The following is an 18,944-nucleotide window of genomic DNA, read 5'->3' as shown; positions in this document are numbered from 1 at the left end:
TAAAGTTCTTTTTGACGAAAATTAAAACGGTTTGTCACTTTTACGAGGTTGGAGAAATAAGTTCGACTGCTTAAGATATTTCCTCGACTCTTGGTTGTGCTTTTAGATTTCGGCAAAACTAGTGTGCAAAATGAACAACTAAGGAAGATGATTGACTTCCCATTGACTTCTCGAACTCCAAACCACGGTCAGTTCGGTCGCAAGCGTTCGCGGAAGTTTCGTTTCTGGGTGTAGAAACTCTGTGCTATAACGCTCCAGGTCATACAAAATAGAATATCAACTGTTTCCACTAGATGGCGGTAAGGCCACATTCATCAATACCTAAAAATCTGAAAAAGTGACCACAGGATGCTATGACAAGAAATTATTGCATGTGTCAACGTGAAGTCATCTGAATGATCTTTTATCAAAATAAGAATTAAATGCATGCCTCTGATCAACATAAATCCAAATGAATGAGGCAAAAGTTTGTATCAACAACTTAATGTAGGCTTATGTGGGGGAACAAATGCAGGGGGAAATTACTATTTTTCCATTGAGGTCTTTTTATTTGATGATAAAATATAATTGTATGGCATTGGATGTGGTTGATAGATTTACACAACCGGAATTCAAAACAGCTGAACTATGCAACACCCCAAAAAAATCGATTGAATTCACCTTGGATTTAAATATGGAAACATTTTAGACTTGATTGCAGAATTGCATATAAACCAAGACAACATAATCAATGACAAACAAAAACATCAAATAACAGCAGGTGGAATTGGTGATTAGTTACATCCCCATACACCATCAAGCACTTTGAGTTTGAAAAAAAAAAAAACGTAGATATACAAAATACAAATCACCCCAATCAAATAATGATGCAAAGTCAAGGTGTGGTTGTGGATAACGAGACCAAGGTTGCACCTGAAGAGGCAGCAGCAGAGATGTTGAGTTCCTGTAATTTCTCTGTTAGCGTCGTACACTCCTGCTCCAGACTGTGTGGGGGGTCAGTGAGGCACTCTAGAAACTCGCTCCCCGCCACCCTCTTCCCTGTCAGGGGGTCCACCACGTTGCCCACCTTGTGCACTATCTCTGCCAGTTCATGTTTCACATGTCTCGACCTGCGCTCAGCAAGGGCCTTCAGAAGGACTATATCTCCCACGGTGCACTGCTGCAAGGCATCGTGGGCGAAGTAGGTCTTTCTCTTGTTGTAGTACTGTAAGAGAGAGAGAGAGGTGAGAATGAGGAGTGAGGACTGGTACAGTTGTTGGACAACTAGGGATGGTAGATGTTACAGTGCCCTGAATAAAAATAAGCTATAACATTGACTGAGAAATAATCAAAGCAAGAGAATTTTCTATATAAATCTGTTGGTATCTGTCTAGTTATTATTTTACATCTGTGCAGATGACGTAAAGCCGACGAGGAGAGGTTGCCTCCTTAGAGATGCACCTATTAAGTGAACGTGCTGGACTGGCCCAGGGGTACTAATGTAGTGGACATGAGTCAGGCTCATTGTCTCGTGATGAGGTAGCCCTGCCAGCATCTTCAAAATCAGTGTCCCTCTCGGTCTAATGGTCAAGATGTTTTTTTTTTTCTCCTGTGGGAGATCCCACCTGTGACACTGGGCTGACCCTGTCTGTGTTTACCTTGAGCAGGTACGGGTCCAGAACCAGTCTGGTGACTCTAACTTTTGCGGTCTTCTGCATCTTGGTCCCGATCACTCTGCCGATGATCCATTTAGCATGGACTGAAGCCTGTTTTACAGACATCCTGCTAAGGCTTACAAATTCCTAGAACACATTACACACAGACAGGCTAAATAGGATGACAAAGTTGCACTAGGGTTGTTTAACTGATAAGCCTTGTACCCATTTAAAGTATATGATGAAAGACTTTGGCTGCTGGGTGGCGAAATGGTCAAGGGCACTGCATCTCAGTGCTAGAGGCGTCACTACAGACCCTGGTTCCAGGCTGTATCACAACCGTGATTGGGAGTCCCATAGGGCGGCGCACAATTGGCCCAGCGTCGTCCGGGTTAGGCCGTCATTGTAAATAATAATTGTTTCTTAAGTGACTTGCCTAGTTAAATGCAAACTGTGATATGACACCACCAGATAGATTGGACGGACGGCAAACTAACGTTAGCTTGCCAGTTAACGTTAGCATTTCTTGATCATCTGACTTCGCGTTGGCATGAATAAAAAAAAAGCATACAAGCAAAACAGCAACCTCAACATTGAACTTAACAGTAATGCTATTTTAATGTCAAGATATAAATAGGCAAATCCACTTACTTTATTGGGTAACTAACTGTTCAAGTGAAGGTTAGAAATGCGATCCGACCGACTCTGGCTTGTTTTGATGACGTACCCACGGCGTAATGATGACGTAGCTACGGAGTTGAAAAAGGAACAATACATTGCCGTTTGGTTCTTGGTTGATTACCTTCCTCAAATCGCACGGGCATTTCTTTCCACAAAATACTTAGTGATATACACAGTAATATCTTTACATCAATCAATCACATTTCGTTCTTTCTTATTGTTTATCCACATATTTGAACTTACTCTACCAATTGTCTGTGGGGTTGGTTTTTCTATAGGGTGGAATTTGAGACAAAATATCAAATTAAACAGACTTTCCAAACGTGGGTCTGTTGTAGACCTCCTGTCAAAATAAAAGTCCTGGACTTGCGTCAAATGTGCACAAACAAGCAATAACTCGTGGGGGACTTTAGTCTCAAATTCCACCCTATATAAGAACCAACCCCATGAACAATTGGTAGAGTAAGTTAAAATATCATTTTATTCAACATTTGTGACAGACAAGGGATGTTTAGGTTTTCATCTATGCAATAATACGTGGCCTTCCTTTCCAGGGATTGGATAACATGGTCATGTTGGGACTATCAGCCCAAGAGTTCAATATAGCCTAGCCCTTCTCATGACTCTAATTCCATTCCATTACAGTGGAGATATTCCACGTCACGTTTTGCCTTGTGAGGAAAATGCCCCGACACTCCGATGCTGTCCAAATGCTCCATCTTAATGCGAATATTCCTCGGTTTTGGAAACATTTGGAATTTAACTTTCATACCAGCGAGATATAATTTACAACAGATACACATACTGTACGCAGTTTAGTAAAGGTGCTCCCGGCTATATTTCCAGAACCACATACAATCCAACCAGAAATTTGGAATGGAATGGTCCAATGGAAAAGCTAGCGCAAGGTGAAAGGATGTGTTGTAGTCGAAGCGGTGTGTGAAAACAGCTGGGTTCAACCTTGCTAAACGGCGTACAGTAAGTGTATCTTTTGTATTTGAAAGATTCTTTCTCGCTTATATGAACATTTTTACCATTGAGGACCACTTTGGAAACAAGCGTTTTAATTAATACTTTCAAGTGATATCCTCTGGGTCCACATTGTACATGTTGTTGTATATGTCTGTTACCCAAAAATAAATTCAATTCAAGTTCCAAAGATTTCCAAAACCGTATCATTGGCTAGGATTAATATAGTTCATAAATGTTAAAACAGAGTGTCTGGATAGTAGTTAATTGATCCAGATGTGTTCCATACCTTCAGTTGAGAATTCAAGGGCTGGATATACCCCCCTTGGGTTCTTGAGAGCTAGTATAGCCTAGTTCAATAGTGGAATAGAAGCTAGGAACATGTACTTTGTCAGCCACCCTCCAGTGTTACCACTCGATCTCTTAAAAAACATAACTCTTGTTTTTTTCATAATGTCTTAACTTAGTCAGATTGGAACAGAACAAATCGATTTTGTCAGGCTCTTCACTTTTAAGTTTTCTTATCTGTATGTCTGGTCATTGTAACACAGCAATAACCCCCCAGCCTGCAGCTTCTAATCAGACCAATCGTTTGGCATTGGAAAACATCCCTCTTTGATTTTCACTGGAGAAGAGAGAAAAAAGAAAGTGAAGTCAGAAATCATACGCAAATGTATGCATAGCAGAGAGTAAACAGCTCGTTCCATCCCTGAGTGGGAATTGGATGCGTGTCAGAACCAACCAACCACAGGCCAATCTGGTCTTAATCAGGCGCATGCTGAGGAGAGAACACAATAGGTCTGGTTCTCCTCGTGTTAGTTTCCCATTTAAGGAAACACTGTGGGTATCTAGCCCAGGTCTACCTCTGCCTCTGCACTGACTTACAGATAACAGCCAACAGAACATAGACTACCCCATACAACAGGACCACTCATAACGCTCACTAATATATCAGCATCACATATTGTACATTTACTGTAGCCAGGAAGGTCAAATGACTAGATGTAATTTAGATAATCTTTGTGTAAATTAAAAATATTATAAGCCTGAGTTGGTACAAGTGTTGTGAATGTGGTATCGATGTATGAATGTAACTTGAGGATATCAACTCAAAGGTTACATGCTTATAAAATGCTGTTATAAGTGTTTTATTTTTGCATATGGATAACAGCATCCTTAAAAGTACATGCACATGTATGTTTTCACAAGATTACTGGCATGGTTAGTCAGCTCTGTATCATATTGTGTCATGAAAGACCCTCATGGGCTGTGACATAATGACTGGATGTCTAGTCACACAAGCCATGCAACCAGAGGTCTCTTCACAGTCCCCAGATCCAGAACAGAGGCTGGGAAACAAAGTATTAAATAAAGTCATTGCTAAATGGAACTTTCTGCCACTCAGGTAACTCAAGTTAGCAATAAAACCTGATTAAAAACCATATAAAAGAACACCTTATGGCATGACGGGGACTGTGAAGAGACACACAGACATTTTTATGCATTTTGTATTCAGCATTTCGCATTTTCAGTACTTTACATTTTATTAGGTACAGTATGTATTGTATTATGTACACTACATGACTAAAAGTATGTGGACACCTGGACACCTGCTCGAACATCTCATTCCAAAATCATGGGCATTAACATGGAGTTGGTCCGCCTTTGCTGCTATAACAGCCTCCACTCTTCTGGGAAGGCTTTCCACTAGATGTTGGAACATTGCTGCGGGGACTTTCTTCCAATCAGCCGCAAATGCATTAGTGAAGTCGAGCACTGATGCTGGGTGATTTAGGCCTGGCTCGCAGTCAGCATTCCAATTCATCCCAAAGGTGTTCTATGGGGTTGAGGTAAGGGCTCTGTCCAGGCCAGTCAAGTTTTTCCACACCGATCACGACAAACCATTTCTGTATGGACCTCGCTTTGTGCACGTGGGCATTGTCATACTGAAACAGGAAAGGGCCTTCGCCAAACTGTTGCCATTAAGTTGGAAGCACAGAACCATCTAGAATGTCCTTGTATGCTGTAGCATTAAGATTTCCCTTCACTTGAACTAAGGGGCCTAGCCCGAACTATGAAAAACAGCCCCTGACCATTATTCCTCCTCCACAAAACTTTACAGTTGGCTCTATGCATTGGGGCAGGTAGCGTTCTCCTGGTATATGCCAAATCCAGATTCGTCCGTCGGACAGCCAAAAGGATTAAATTGTTTTTATTCTCATTAATCTACGCACAATAACCCATAATCACAAAGCAAAAACAGGTTTTTAGAAATTTGATTAAAAAAATTAAAACTGAATTATTACATTTAGGTAAGTCTTCAGACCCTTTACTCAGTACTTTGCTGAAGCACCTTTGGCAGCGTTTACAGCTTCCAGTCTTCTTGAGTATGAAGCTAAAAGCTTGGCACACCTGTATTTGTGGAGTTTCTTCCATTCTTCTCTGCACATCCTCTCAAGCTCTGTCAGGTTGGATGGGAAGCGTTGCTGCACAACTCTTTTTAGGTCTCTCCAGAGATGTTCGATCGGGTTCAAGTCCGAGCTCTGGCTGGGCCACTCAAGGACATTCAGAGACTTTTCCCAAAGCCACTCCTGCATTGTTTTGGCTGTGTACTTAGGCTCATTGTCCTGTTGGAAGGTGAACCTTCTCTCCAGTCAGAGGTCCTGAGCGCTCTTGAGCAGGTTTTCATCAAGGATCTCTTTGTACTTTACTCCGTTCATCTTTCACTCGATCCTGACTAGTCTCCCATTCCCTGCCATTGAAAAACATCCCCACAGCATGCTGCCACCACTATGCTTCACCATAGGGATGGTGCCAGGTTTCGTCCAGACGTGACGCTTAGCATTCAGGCCAAATACTTACACCTGGGTTTCATCAGACCAGAGAATCTTGTTTATCATGGTCTGAGAGTCCCTTTTGGCAAACTCCAAGCGGGTTGTCATGTGCCTTTTACTGAGGAGTGGCTTCTGTCTGGCCACTCTACCATAAAGGTCTGATTGGTGGAGTGCTGCAGAGATAGGAGAACCTTCCAGAAGGACAACTATCTCCACAGAGGAACTCTGGAGCTCTGTCAGTAACCATCAGGTTCTTGGTCACCTCCCCGACCAAGGCCCTTCTCCCCCACTTCCTCAGTTGGACTCCAAAGAAGTTGTAAGAACATCTCAAGGATGATCAATGGAAGCAGGATGCGCCTGAGCTCAATTTCGAGTCTCATAGCAAAGGGTCTGAATACTTATGTAAATTAGGTATTTATGTTTTTATTATTAATACATTTGCAAAAATTTCTAAAAACCTGTTTTTGCTTTGTCATTATGGGGTATTTTGTGTAGATTGATGGGGGACATTTTTATTTAATCAATTTTAGAATAAGGCTGTACGTAACAAAATGTGGAAAAAGTCAATTGGTCTGAATACTTTCCGATTGCATTGTATTGTGTATGTGATACGTGTTTGGGATATGATTGTGATATTTTGTAGTCTCGCCTGGCTATCTTAAGAAGAATGCACTAGCTGTGGGTCGTAGCTGTGGTTTGCTTTGAATGGCTAAATTGTAATGTAAATGTTGTCATATGTATGTATGTTTATGTATATTATGCATGTTATTTGTTGTGTTGTTTCCTGTTTAGACCCTAGGAAGAGTTGCCGCTGCCTCAGCAGCAGCTAATTGTAGATGCTAATAAATACTAATAGTAAAAAATACATAGTTACATTCAAACATAAAATACTATATGAGATACCAGAACTATCTGCCTCATGGTTTCTATGATAGCACAGTGTGGGAGACAACTCTTTACAGACTGGCACTTTCTATATCGGAGGTAAACTCTTAGGAAACAAAAAGGGTCTATCTAGGTTCTGGGTACGTTGCAGGAGTTTCATGGCACAAACAGGGAGCCCAGCCAACAGCGAGTTGCATAAATCCAGACGAGAGATGACAAGCGCCTGGATTAGGACCTGTATGGCTTCCTGTATGAGGTAGGGTCGTACTCTACAGGTGTTGTAGAGCATGAACCTGAAGGAGTGAGTCACTACTTTGATGTTTGCAGAGAACGATAGGGTGTTGTCCAGGGTCATGCCAAGGTTCTTTGCACTCTGGGAGGGGGACACCATGGAGTTATCAACCGTGATGCAGAGGTCTGTAGTAGAGTCCTGGTTAAACAAAGACAAAGGGTGTGAAACATACATGATGAGTCAAAAATCTATACCTCCCAACTAATGAATTGTACTTTATATTGAAGTTCTGTTTCAACTCTGGACAGGTGCTTTCTTTAAACTTACTCCACACACGTCTTCAGTAGCCTTGCTGGATTTTAGGGTTAAGGTTAGGATTAGGGGTTAGGGTTAGGGGTTAGGATTAGGGGTTAGGGTTAAAATCTATACCTCCCAACTAATGAATTATACTTTGTATCGTAGTTCTTTTTCAAATCTGCAGAGGTGCTTTCATGAAACATACTCCATACACGTCTTCAGTAGCCTTGCTCGATTTTCGCAAACAAACAAGGGGACCTTCCAGGACTGTTGTCTTCCAGTGTGCCACAGTGTTGGAGTTCTGAAAAACAATACATACAAGAAAACAATAGGATTTACTTTACATATTTGTGAGTACTTTATGGCATTTATGATACCTTATAGCAATTTGTAAATTTTTGGGCGACCCAACATAATGCACATAGAAATGTGATCTGTCATTCTCATTGAATACAAATCTAAGAAACGGTAGAAATGTTCTATGTGTGCTATTTCTATGCTTCCCATGCTTAAGTGTAGCTTTTACTTTTGGGTTTGTACACCAGGATCAAACAACTGAAAATAAAATATTTTCGGTTATGGAAAATATATATATATTTCAGAGCAGTTTAGATGGTACAGTGAGGTTTTGTCACAAACTGAAATTAGGCATACTATTATAATTTTAGCAACCAAGAAATATGGTTTCTGCGTAGTGCATCTTTAAATGCCGATAGTGCTAAAACATGTTAAATAGCTGAAAGATTAAACATGTTGTGGTGCTCCCTTGAGCTAACATACGTCACCCTCACATTTAAATTGTCCGACTGAGTCCAGAACTAAACAGAGGTAGGTAGTTAGTGTCAATGGGAGGTGAAATGGAGCAGTACATTTCTTTTTTTACATTATGTCAGAAAGACTTTCCTGTCCTACAAAAAGGGTTGTGTATGGTTTTCACCAGGCTCTGATAAACCTGTGTTCCAAGATGGCAAGGTTAAACTAGGTTCTAAGCAAGGACAGTCAGGTGTTAATATGACCATGGTGCTTGCCTACGGAGCCGTGAGGGGAACGGCACCTCCGTACCTTCAGGCTCTGATCAGTCCCTACACCCAAACGAGGGCACTGCGCTCATCCACCTCTGGCCTGCTGGCCCCCCTACCTCTGAGGAAGCACAGTTCCCGCTCAGCCCAGTCAAAACTGTTCGCTGCTCTGGCACCCCTATGGTGGAACAAGCTCCCTCACGACGCCAGGACAGCGGAATCAATCACCACCTTCCGGAGACACCTGAAACCCCACCTCTTTAAGGAATACCTGGGATAGGACAAAGTAATCCTTCTACCCCCCCCCTCCCCAAAAGATTTAGATGTACTATTGTAAAGTGGTTGTTCCACTGGATATCATAAGGTGAATGCACCAATTTGAGCGTCTGCTAAATGACTTAAATGTAAATGTAAGAGGTTACCTGTTGATCGAGCTTGTCTAGGTCGTCTTCCAGAAGCTCCCCTTCTGGCTTGGTACATTTTGAGGAATTGAGGCGAGTGCTGGTTTAAAGATGCTCTGAATGTCTCTAGCAGGTCCACGTTGGTGACGCACCTAAACACATCATAGATCTGTTGATGGCAACAAAAAGAAAACAAATCAAAGGCCTTTGCTAAAAGCTCATACTGCCTACTTACTTGATAGGCTTTGAATGTACAACATTAGACAGAGAAAAACACACACGGTTAAAGTAGTACCACCAGATTGTGAACATTTTGTCTAGCCTATCTGACAATGAAAGTACAGTTAAGCCTACGACCGAGCTATGAAAAACACATGCTCAGTCTGCAGCAACTATCAAAGAATTTAAAAAATCTACTCAATTTACCTCATCTGGACAAAATAGGACGGGCCATCGGTCCTGGACCTAAGATACCATTGGAGCCATATTGACAATCTCCTTCCTTCACAGAGAAAAGGTCAGGTGCATCTTCTGACTGATGAGTGTTGAATCTCTCCTTCTCTTTTTAATTTCTTCCACAATGATTAGACTTTCCTCCTCCAGACTATCATCATTTTGGCCCTCAGTATGGTCAGGCAGGTAAATAACTGATCGTCTTTTCTTAGTAACATTGGGCGCATTCGAGCAGATCACTTTTGGCATGTTGCATTTTTGGTATAAAAAATAACGAGAGTCGCACACTCCATATATAAACTCCCAGTAATTGATTGGGTTGATTGGGTAATTTATCTAATCAATTACTGGGAGTTATATATGGAGTGTGCGACTCTATTTTCATAGCTTATAGTTTATTTGTCGTTAGTCAGCACCTCTACATAAAACCATTTTCTCTGGGTGTGCGCCAGCTCATGTTTTTATTGCATTATGGGTATAACAATTGTCAGACTTGCGACTACATGTCGACTGCATGACCTTTACAACAACCACTTGATCAAAGGTCATGAACTTTCAACTGCAGTTGACTGGAAATTTCTGCAGTTGCTCCTCACCAACTGCAACTTGAAGTTGGAACCAAAGCATTGTGGGAGACAACGTTCTGTTTTTTTGGAAGCAGAAGGCACTACTATCAGGATAAAGGTAAGATCCAGATGCAGACTGTGTTGAAGTAACAATGTTTATTACAGCAACAGGGGCAAAGGTACAGGATGGCAGGCAGGCTCAGGCAGAGTGGTCAGGCGGGCGGGCTCAGGGTCAGGACAGGCAAGAGTCAAAACCAGGAGGACGAGAAAAGAGAGACTGGGGAAAAGCAGGAGCTGATACAAAAAACGCTGGTTGACTTGACAAACAAGACGAACTGGCAACAGACAAACAGAGAGCACAGGTATGAATACACAGGGGATAATGAGGAAGATGAATGACACCTGGAGGGGGATGGAGACAAGGACAGGTGAAACAGATCAGGGTGTGACACTACATGCTGATAAATGGTTGATGTTGCCACCTATCATTGGTTATTATCAATGAATGTTTACTGTTTTGGGTGGATGACTATTTAGATATTAAATACATCTTTATCCTTACATCCTTGCAATCTAATTACATAGGCCTACGTGATCCAAATTTCTAACATAAATAAATGAAATATCCTAGTTGCGACAATATAGCTCATGTATTTATCTAGTTGTTACTGTAATGTTGCGTCCCATGTTAAAGCCTACAATTTGTTTTGTCTGTAATATTCAATATTCTGTAATATTCAATATTCAAATTACATTTTGTTGATTGTCTATTAAATGTGAATACAATTGAATAAATATTGTAGGCTACACATGGGTTATTGTGGGTGATTTCTACTATGGCAATTTTAGAGGCTTAATCTGTGTCCTGGAAGCCGGCCCTTAATGAGTAAGACACTAGTTGTGGGCTCAATACCAAGTGGATTTGACTGCTTGGCATGTCGCTTGGCATATTGTTTACCCTGATGTACATGTATAGTCTAATCCTTTTCTGTACACTAAGTGTTTTGTCCTTCATGTGATTGAATCAAATTCTGTTCTTTACATGCTTAGTGACAAAAGCAACATAAAGGTTGAGAATTAAAGAAACACGCTGCAGGCTGTAGTGATGCTGACATGCAATCAATTACCATACAGAAAGAATCTTTGTAGACACCATTTAATCACATCTGTTACAATGCCATGTTGAACAATCACAAATAATAATGAGGAAGGTACAAGGGCATGAAGTAATGACAAACAGAGCATATCCCATATGCTGCAGAAACACCTACTGTATATGTTCTCATTCACCCACAGGGGAGCCAGCCCAAGCCAATCAGAATGATTTTTCCCCCACAAAGGCCTTTATTACAGACAGAAATACTGTTTCATCAGCTGTCCAGGTGGCTGGTCTTAGACGATTCCACAGCTGAAGAAGCCGGATGTGGGGGTCCTGTGCTGGCATAGTTACACGTGGTCTGTAGTTGTGAGGCCGGTTGGACGTACTGCCAAATTATCTAAAACAACGTTGGAGTTGACTTATGGTAGAGAAATGAACATTCAATTCTCTGGCAACAGCTCTGGTGGACATTCCCGCGGTCTGCATGCCGATTGCGCGCTGCCTCAAAACTTGAGACATCTGTGGCATTGTGTGATGAAACTGTACATTTTAGAGTGGCCTTTTGTTCCCAGCACAAGGTGCACCTGTGTAATTATCATGCTGTTTAATCAGCTTCTTGATATGCCACACCTGTCAGGTGGATGGAATCGAGCCGGTCGGTCTTTTATGTGATAGTGGAGTATTGGCCTGGGGGAAGACACTAAATGTATTGGGTAAAGTGTTATGAAATATAATATCATGTACTATTTTAAATTGTGTTTATACCTGACTTAATGTTGCTGGACCCCAGGAAAAGTAACTGTTGCCTTGGCAGCAGCTAATGGGGATCCTTAAAAACAAATACAAGACTCAACTAACAAAATCTGACCAGAGAGGTCTGACCAGAGAGGTCCAGGACCTTAAGAACAGTTTTCAGTTCTCTCAAGGAGAGGTGGATGTCCTCAAAGAGACTTGCAGCAATATGACCACAAACTGTAAGTCCACGCGACTTCACTGTCTGTGAATCATTATTAACAATGACTGGAAAACAGACTATCTATAGGGACAATCCAGGAGGAATAACATTGTTGTCGGTGGCATACCAGAGTCTTCACATGAGAACTGGGCCGAGTCAGAGGAGAAAGGAGGAAAAATGATCACTGAAAAGCTGCAGATGGATCATAGGAAGATGGGTGGAGCGTGCCCCCACAGGTCTAGAAAACCTGTAACCAGCCAAGGTGACAGACCCAGACTGATAGTAGTCAAGTTAAGGTTTAAGGACAAGATGGCTGCTCTGGAGAGAGCCAAGAACTTGAGAGGAACCAACATCTTCCTTAACTACTCAGAAGCTGTGCGCCAGAGATGGAAAAAAACTTATCCTGGCCATGAATGCTGCCAGAGAGCATGGGTACATTGCATCATCCGCTACGACAGGCTCATTGTCCACCCTCCCTCCCAAAAGACTGGGAGAAGTGAGAGAGCTTAGCTTCCAGGTTAGTAGCTTCAGCCACTGAGGCCGGTAGGACATGCTGCCAAATACTCTAAAAAGACCTTGGAGGCGGCTTAAGGTAGAGAAATGGACATTCTGGTGGACATTCCTGCAGTCAGCATGCCAATTGCATGCTCCCTCAAAACTTGAGACATCTGTGGCATTGTGTGACAAAGCTGCACATTTTAAATTGACCTTTTATTGTCCCTAGCACAAGATGCACCTGTGTAATGATTATGCTGTTTAATCAGCTTCTTGATATGTCACACCTGTCAGCAGGGGCGGAAATCTGATATCAACTTTGGAGGGGACAATTACATGAAATTTTCTCAAGAGCAATTCCTGAGGGGGACACCAAAAGTAGTGCTGTAACACATAGCCTACATTGTAATATGGCAAATGTATATTGAGGAACCAAAGAAATAAGGTGTTTGCCGTACTCCTAACTACCGGTACCCAAAACTACACAACTAATCACAACAGTAATACCATTGCCTTTAACAAATCTTAGTTCAGTCACCAGTTTAAGTTGAGAGTGGGGGTATCCATGGCATTTTCCAATTATGTTCCTATTTTACAAGTCAAAAAAATTGAGAACCTTTCATAATGTTGCCAAAGACTCAACAAACTTACCTGAGACTCCCTGTCTCTGCCAGTCTGTCCCTGCATATCTGTCCCCAACTCTGCTGTCTGTGTGCCATCTGTTGCCTGCTCTGCCTAATGACATCATTGTGAAACATTTCCATTAGAATTTCATTTCTTTCTTATGAACATTTTATCAACTAGTCTTTGAGATATTAGGCTACTAGGGTTCTTACTATGCGTTTTGGTGTATTGAAAAATACTCTGATGTCTGTCTTTTATTTTTCTGCCATTTTTCTACCTGGCTGGCTGGCTGTCTACACACACAGTGTGTAGGTTATTTACAGTAGGAGATGGGCTTCTATCATCTTCAATCATTCTATTTGGGCTTCGATCTAAAAGGTAGCTAGCAAATGTGAAACGGATTAAAATGACAAGAGTTGACAGCTGTATGAGTTCACCATTTACACAACATATGTGTCACGGTTGTCGTCGGTGAAAGAGGACCAAAACGCAGCAGGTACGTGTATGCTCATCTTGAGAATTGAATAAGTACAAAATGAACACCAAAATAACAAACCAAAAAAAATGAACGAACTAACAACAACTAACAGTCTGGCCAAGCATAGGCTCAACACAGAACAATCACCCACAAATAACAACCACAAACACACCCTAATATATGGGACTCTCAATCAAAGGCAGATAGACAACACCTGCCTTCAACTGAGAGTCCCAACCCCAATCAACACAACATAGAAACACACTCACCAGACTAGACATAGAAATACATAAACAGACTATAAACCAAAACCCCGGAAATACTAAATCAAACACCCTTTAACCAAACACACCACCCTGAACCACATAAAACAAATACCCTCTGTCACGTCCTGACCAAACTACAATACTAATTAACCCTTATACTGGCCAGGACGTGACAATATGCTGCAACCTTTTGTAATTTGAATAGTTTGTTTCATATTGGCTGGCTTCCAACAATAGCTGAATTTGCAAAGCTAGCGAGCACCAATTCAGTTTCAGTGGTGTTTGCTATAATCTTTGCTACCCGGGTTAAATAAAGGTGAAATAAAATAAATAAATAAAAGTTCCCTTGCGACAATTTAGCTTTTGCAACGAGACCATTAAATATATTTAAGACAATGGTAGAAGAGAGTGTAGTTCTGTTCAGTTTGGATTTCAGTTTATCGCTAACCTTATCACTGGGACTTTGAAGCACTAACTTACATCATCTGCATGCTGATCTTGGAATAAATTGACGATAGCAAAGATTCCATCTTTGACGACGCCACATAAATGGAATAGGTACTAGCTAGCTTAATAGTTAATATTTGCGCGCTAGCTCTGCATATTCAGCTAGTGTGTGTGCGCGATTGACTGGATTAACCTCACGTCAGTTACGTGCATTGAGTGCCTTTCAGACAGTAGATACGACCTCTCTGTTACCTAGCAAGCTAAGGAACTGGCAGTGGATCAAACCATTGTGAGGCAAAGGGTGGGGGGGTCGCAAGCTTTTGAAACTTAAAAACGCGCTATTAAGTGTCTATAATCAGCACAATTGCTTTCATTGCGTATTATTAATATTATTTAAATTACATAGTTATGTTTCAGTGATATACTGGGGGGGACAAATTATATTTTTCCCAGGATGGGGGGGTCGTGTCCCCCCCGTCCCCCCCGGGATTTCCGCCCCTGCCTGTCAGGTGGGTGGATTATCTTGACAAAGGAAAAATGCTCACTAACAGGGATATAATCACATTTCAGCACAACATTTGAGAAAAATAAGCTTTCTGTGGGTAATTGTTTTTCAGCTCATGAAACATGAGACCAACACTTTACATGCTCCGTTTATTTTTTTGTTCATTGTAGTATAGGGAATAATTGTACCATTTAAATTGCTGTGAAATAAACACTACATGACCAAAAGTATGTGGACACCTACTCATCGAACATTTCATTCCAATATCATGGGCATTAATATTGTAACGGCTGTCTGTGGAAGTAGACCAAGGTGCAGCGGAGTTGGTGTTCATCTTGAGTTTTAATTTACGAACAAACACGATACAACAAAACAAGAAAACCGACAGCCAAACAGTACTGTCAGGTGCAAGACACTAAACAGAAACAATCCCCCACAAAACCCAAAGGAAAAACAGGCTCCTTTATGTGTGACTCCCAATCAGCAACAACGAACTACAGCTGTGCCTGATTGGGAGCCACACGGCCCAAAACAAAGAAATACAAAAACATAGAAAAATGAACATAGAATAAAGAACAAAAACCCCTCTCTATGGCCAGGGCGTTACAAATATGGAGTTGGCCCCCCCTTTGCTGCTATAACAACATCCACTCTTCTGGAAAGGCTAGAGTCTTATAGGATGTCATTGTATGTTGTAGCATTAATATTTCCCTTCACTGGAGCTAAGGGGCCTAGCCTGAACAATGAAAAACTGCCCCAGACCATTATTCCTCCTCCACCAAACAGGTAGCGCGCCAAACCCAGAATCGTCTGTCAGACAGCCAGATGGTGAAGCTGTGTGTTCGATTTGATATACCTGTCAGCAACTGTTGTGGCTGAAATAGCAGAATCCACTCATTTGAAGGGGCGTCCACCTACTTTTGTATGTGGTGTTATAACTGCGCCGTTATTTGTCAGTTTGTGGCCCGCCTGTTAGGACGGCAGTTTTTACAGCTGTTTGAAACTGGTGGACCAAAACCGAAGGACTGCCGTTTTTACAGCTGTTTGAAACTGGTGGACCAAAACGAAAGTAAAACCGAAATAACTTTTGTTTTGGTCCACCAGTTTCAAACAGCTGTAAAAACGGCAGTCCTAACAGGCGGGCCACAAACAGACGAATAACGGCGCAGTACAACAGTGGTGTTAACGGCATTGCGGAACGTACAACTCGTTGATCATTGTCAGGGATGGGCTATAGCATCAGACGACCACCCCGGGTTCCACTCCTATCAGTTAAAAACAACAAGAAGCGGCTTCATTGGGCACGCGATCACCAACACTGGACAATTGAGGAGTGGAAAAACATTGCCTGGAACATGACAGTGATTTAATTTTACTTGAGTGGCCTGCTCAGTCCCCATACCTCTATCCATGAGATCATTTTGGGATGAGATGGAACGGGCTGTTCGCAGCATGAATGTGCCGGCATCCAAACTGCAGCATCTACCTGATGCCATCCAGTCAGCATTGACCAACATCCCTGTGGAAAGTTTCCAACACCTTGTACAATCCCTGATGAGGCTGTCCCTGATCAGGCTGTTCTGGAGGCAAAGGGGGATTCGACCCGATACTAGATGGGTGTAGCTAATAAACTGGCCCGTTGAGTGTATATTGTGATGTACATTTGACATACATTTATATCAGTGGAGGCTGCTGAGGGGAAGACAGCTCATAATAATGGCTGGAACAGCTGAATGGAATGGCATCAAACCATGTGTTTGATGTATTTAATGCCATTCCATCTCTTCCGCTCCAACCATTACCACGAGCCCATCCTTCCCAATTAAGGTGCCACCAACCTCCTGTGATATATATATATATATATATATATATATATATATATATATATATATATATATATATATATACACTTTAAAAAAATCATTTATATATGTTTGAATGTATTTATAACATATTATATACTTTTTTTTTTACATACATTATTTGGCCAAGTTTTTATATTTCACATATATCCTAAAAAAAATATTTTAAATGTATTTTTTGTCTATATGGCTGTGTCTGCGTAATCATCATGAACAGGACAGGTCTGTACTACTCAGACCAAACAAACACAGAAATGGGAGTGAGAGAAGTTGGAAAGGGGGTCAGGGATAGAATGAGGGATGAATAAAGAAGGACTGCATGGGAAGGACACATGGAGGGGAACGTAAACCTGCATGCATCACTGAAATGACATCCCATGGAGCTCTGGTTTCAGTGTGTTTGTGTGTGTGTGTTTTATGATTCTACTTACAGTATGTGACCTATACGAGTGGAATATTATTGTGATAATTGTTAGATGATTTACGACCTTCTCTCCAACAGGTGATATCATAAGTATGAGCCAGACAGACAACACAGACCCCAGCCTGTGTCAAACAGCACCTGTGTACACTACTGACACTAACAGGACACAGTGACACATTCACAGATAAATAAAGGTTTAAACAGACACCATTCATTATTAGTATTAGCTGTAGCAACAGCATTAGAAGTGTTGGAGTAAGTACACACTCCAATAGTACTTTGAAATGCTCCATATGAAGGAAGTGATGCTTGAAGGCCAAGGAAAAGCCGGGATGTCATGTTTGTGCCGATGTCATCGTTGACTAATGGGACATGGTGGTTGTTGAACTAACTCACCTCTGGCCAATGAGACGCTATGTGAGGTGGGCAAGGTCACCACACACCAATCAGATATTGCACCTGGGACAGTTCTTCAGATGAGGTCACAGCGAGCAAATGAGACTGTGGAACAAGGTTACAACTGGACAATTATACAGTTATGAGTTAATAGTTTCATGATATTGCTACAAAGAGAGCTCTTTCTGCTAAGTCATGCACGAAGGTTGAGTCAAAAGTCAAGCACTTCAACAGAATTTATTATGCATACTGTAAGAGACTAAAATACAGAATCACTAATAGTATGCTATGGACCTCAGGCATCCACACACACACATACTGTATGTGCAGTGAATAACAATAAATAATTGAAACTCATTACATTGTTAGATTAGCCAGTGAAATAAGACAATCACTAACCAAAACAGCAATGGACAAGGCATATTGACATTAGGGAGAGGCATGCGTAGCCGAGTGATCATAGGGTCCAGTGAGTAGCTGGGCGGGCTGGAGACATGGCGATTCAGACAGCTAGCGGGCCGGGGCTAGCAGGATAGCAGATGGGCCATAGAGGGACGTTGCCACGGAAGAAGTCTGTTGTAGCCCCCTCGTGCGGTTATGTCGGCAGACCAGTCATGATGGATCCTCGGGGGTCCGTGTAGTAAATTGGCTGATGGACCTCTTCAAGCTAACACTCTAGACAGGTAGCAGGCCGCGGCTAGCAGGTTAGCAGATGGGCATTCAGGGGACATCACGACGGAGGAGCCTGTTTAAAAACCCCCTCGGGCGGATTACGTTGGTAGTCCAGTCGTGATGGATCGGCGGGGCTCCGTATTGGCAATAAAAGAGGTCCAGGCCAATTGGCAAAATAGGTATTGTAGCCCAAGGAGTGGCTGATGGACCTCTTCAGCTAGCCGGGAAATGGGCCTAGCATCGGCTAGCTCCAGGCTAATTGGTGCTTGCTTCAGGACAGAGCCGTTAGCCAGGAGAAGCCAATTGGAAAGCAGCTAGCTAGCTGCGATGATCCAGGTGAAGAGGTTCAGAGCTTGCGGTAGGAATCCGGGGATATGGAGAAAAAGAAGTCCGATAAGCTCTGGGTTGAATTGCGCTGTGCAGACTGGCAGGAGTTGTCCGGGCTAAAGGTTAGCTGATGACCACTACTAGCTGACTAGTAGCTTGTTAGCTGGCTAGCTTCTGTTGGGGGTTCCGGTTCTAAAGTAAAGAAAATAGCAGATCCATACACCATTGGGTGAGGCGGGTTGCAGGAGAGTATGTTGAAGTTGGGGTTAAGAAAAATATAAAATATATGCGAAGAAAAAAGATTAAAAGATTTATACACGGGACACGACAAGACGAAGACAAAGACGGCTGACTGCTACGCCATCTTGGATTTTTGAGGGAATGTTGACAGTGCATGTCAGGGCAAAAACGAAGGCATGAGGT

General features: G+C 42.0%; 1 protein-coding gene across 1 annotated transcript; it reads right to left on the bottom strand.

The window, feature by feature from the left end:
• Positions 1-525: 525 nt before the first annotated feature.
• mrps17 (mitochondrial ribosomal protein S17) lies at positions 526-2,383 on the bottom strand. Its single transcript, XM_029701828.1, has 3 exons — positions 2,286-2,383; positions 1,638-1,781; positions 526-1,204 (listed from the first exon to the last, which is right to left on the bottom strand). Exons 2-3 carry the CDS (start codon positions 1,758-1,760, stop codon positions 875-877), a joined length of 453 nt encoding a protein of 150 aa, XP_029557688.1. The 5' UTR covers positions 1,761-1,781; positions 2,286-2,383; the 3' UTR covers positions 526-874.
• Between the last annotated feature and the right edge of the window lie 16,561 nt (positions 2,384-18,944).

The sequence above is a fragment of the Salmo trutta genome, chromosome 19, assembly GCF_901001165.1.
Source record: "Salmo trutta chromosome 19, fSalTru1.1, whole genome shotgun sequence".
Classification (NCBI taxonomy): domain Eukaryota; kingdom Metazoa; phylum Chordata; class Actinopteri; order Salmoniformes; family Salmonidae; genus Salmo; species Salmo trutta.
This window is presented reverse-complemented; position numbering and strand designations above follow the sequence as displayed.

Bases quoted from the DNA above. Each gene is read 5' to 3' on its own strand.
- mrps17 (XM_029701828.1), bottom strand. From the start codon at position 1,760: ATGTCTGTAAAACAGGCTTCAGTCCATGCTAAATGGATCATCGGCAGA. The intron at 1,205-1,637 runs GTAAACACAGAC...TCTCTCTTACAG, and splicing joins TGGACCCGTACCTGCTCAAG to TACTACAACAAGAGAAAGAC.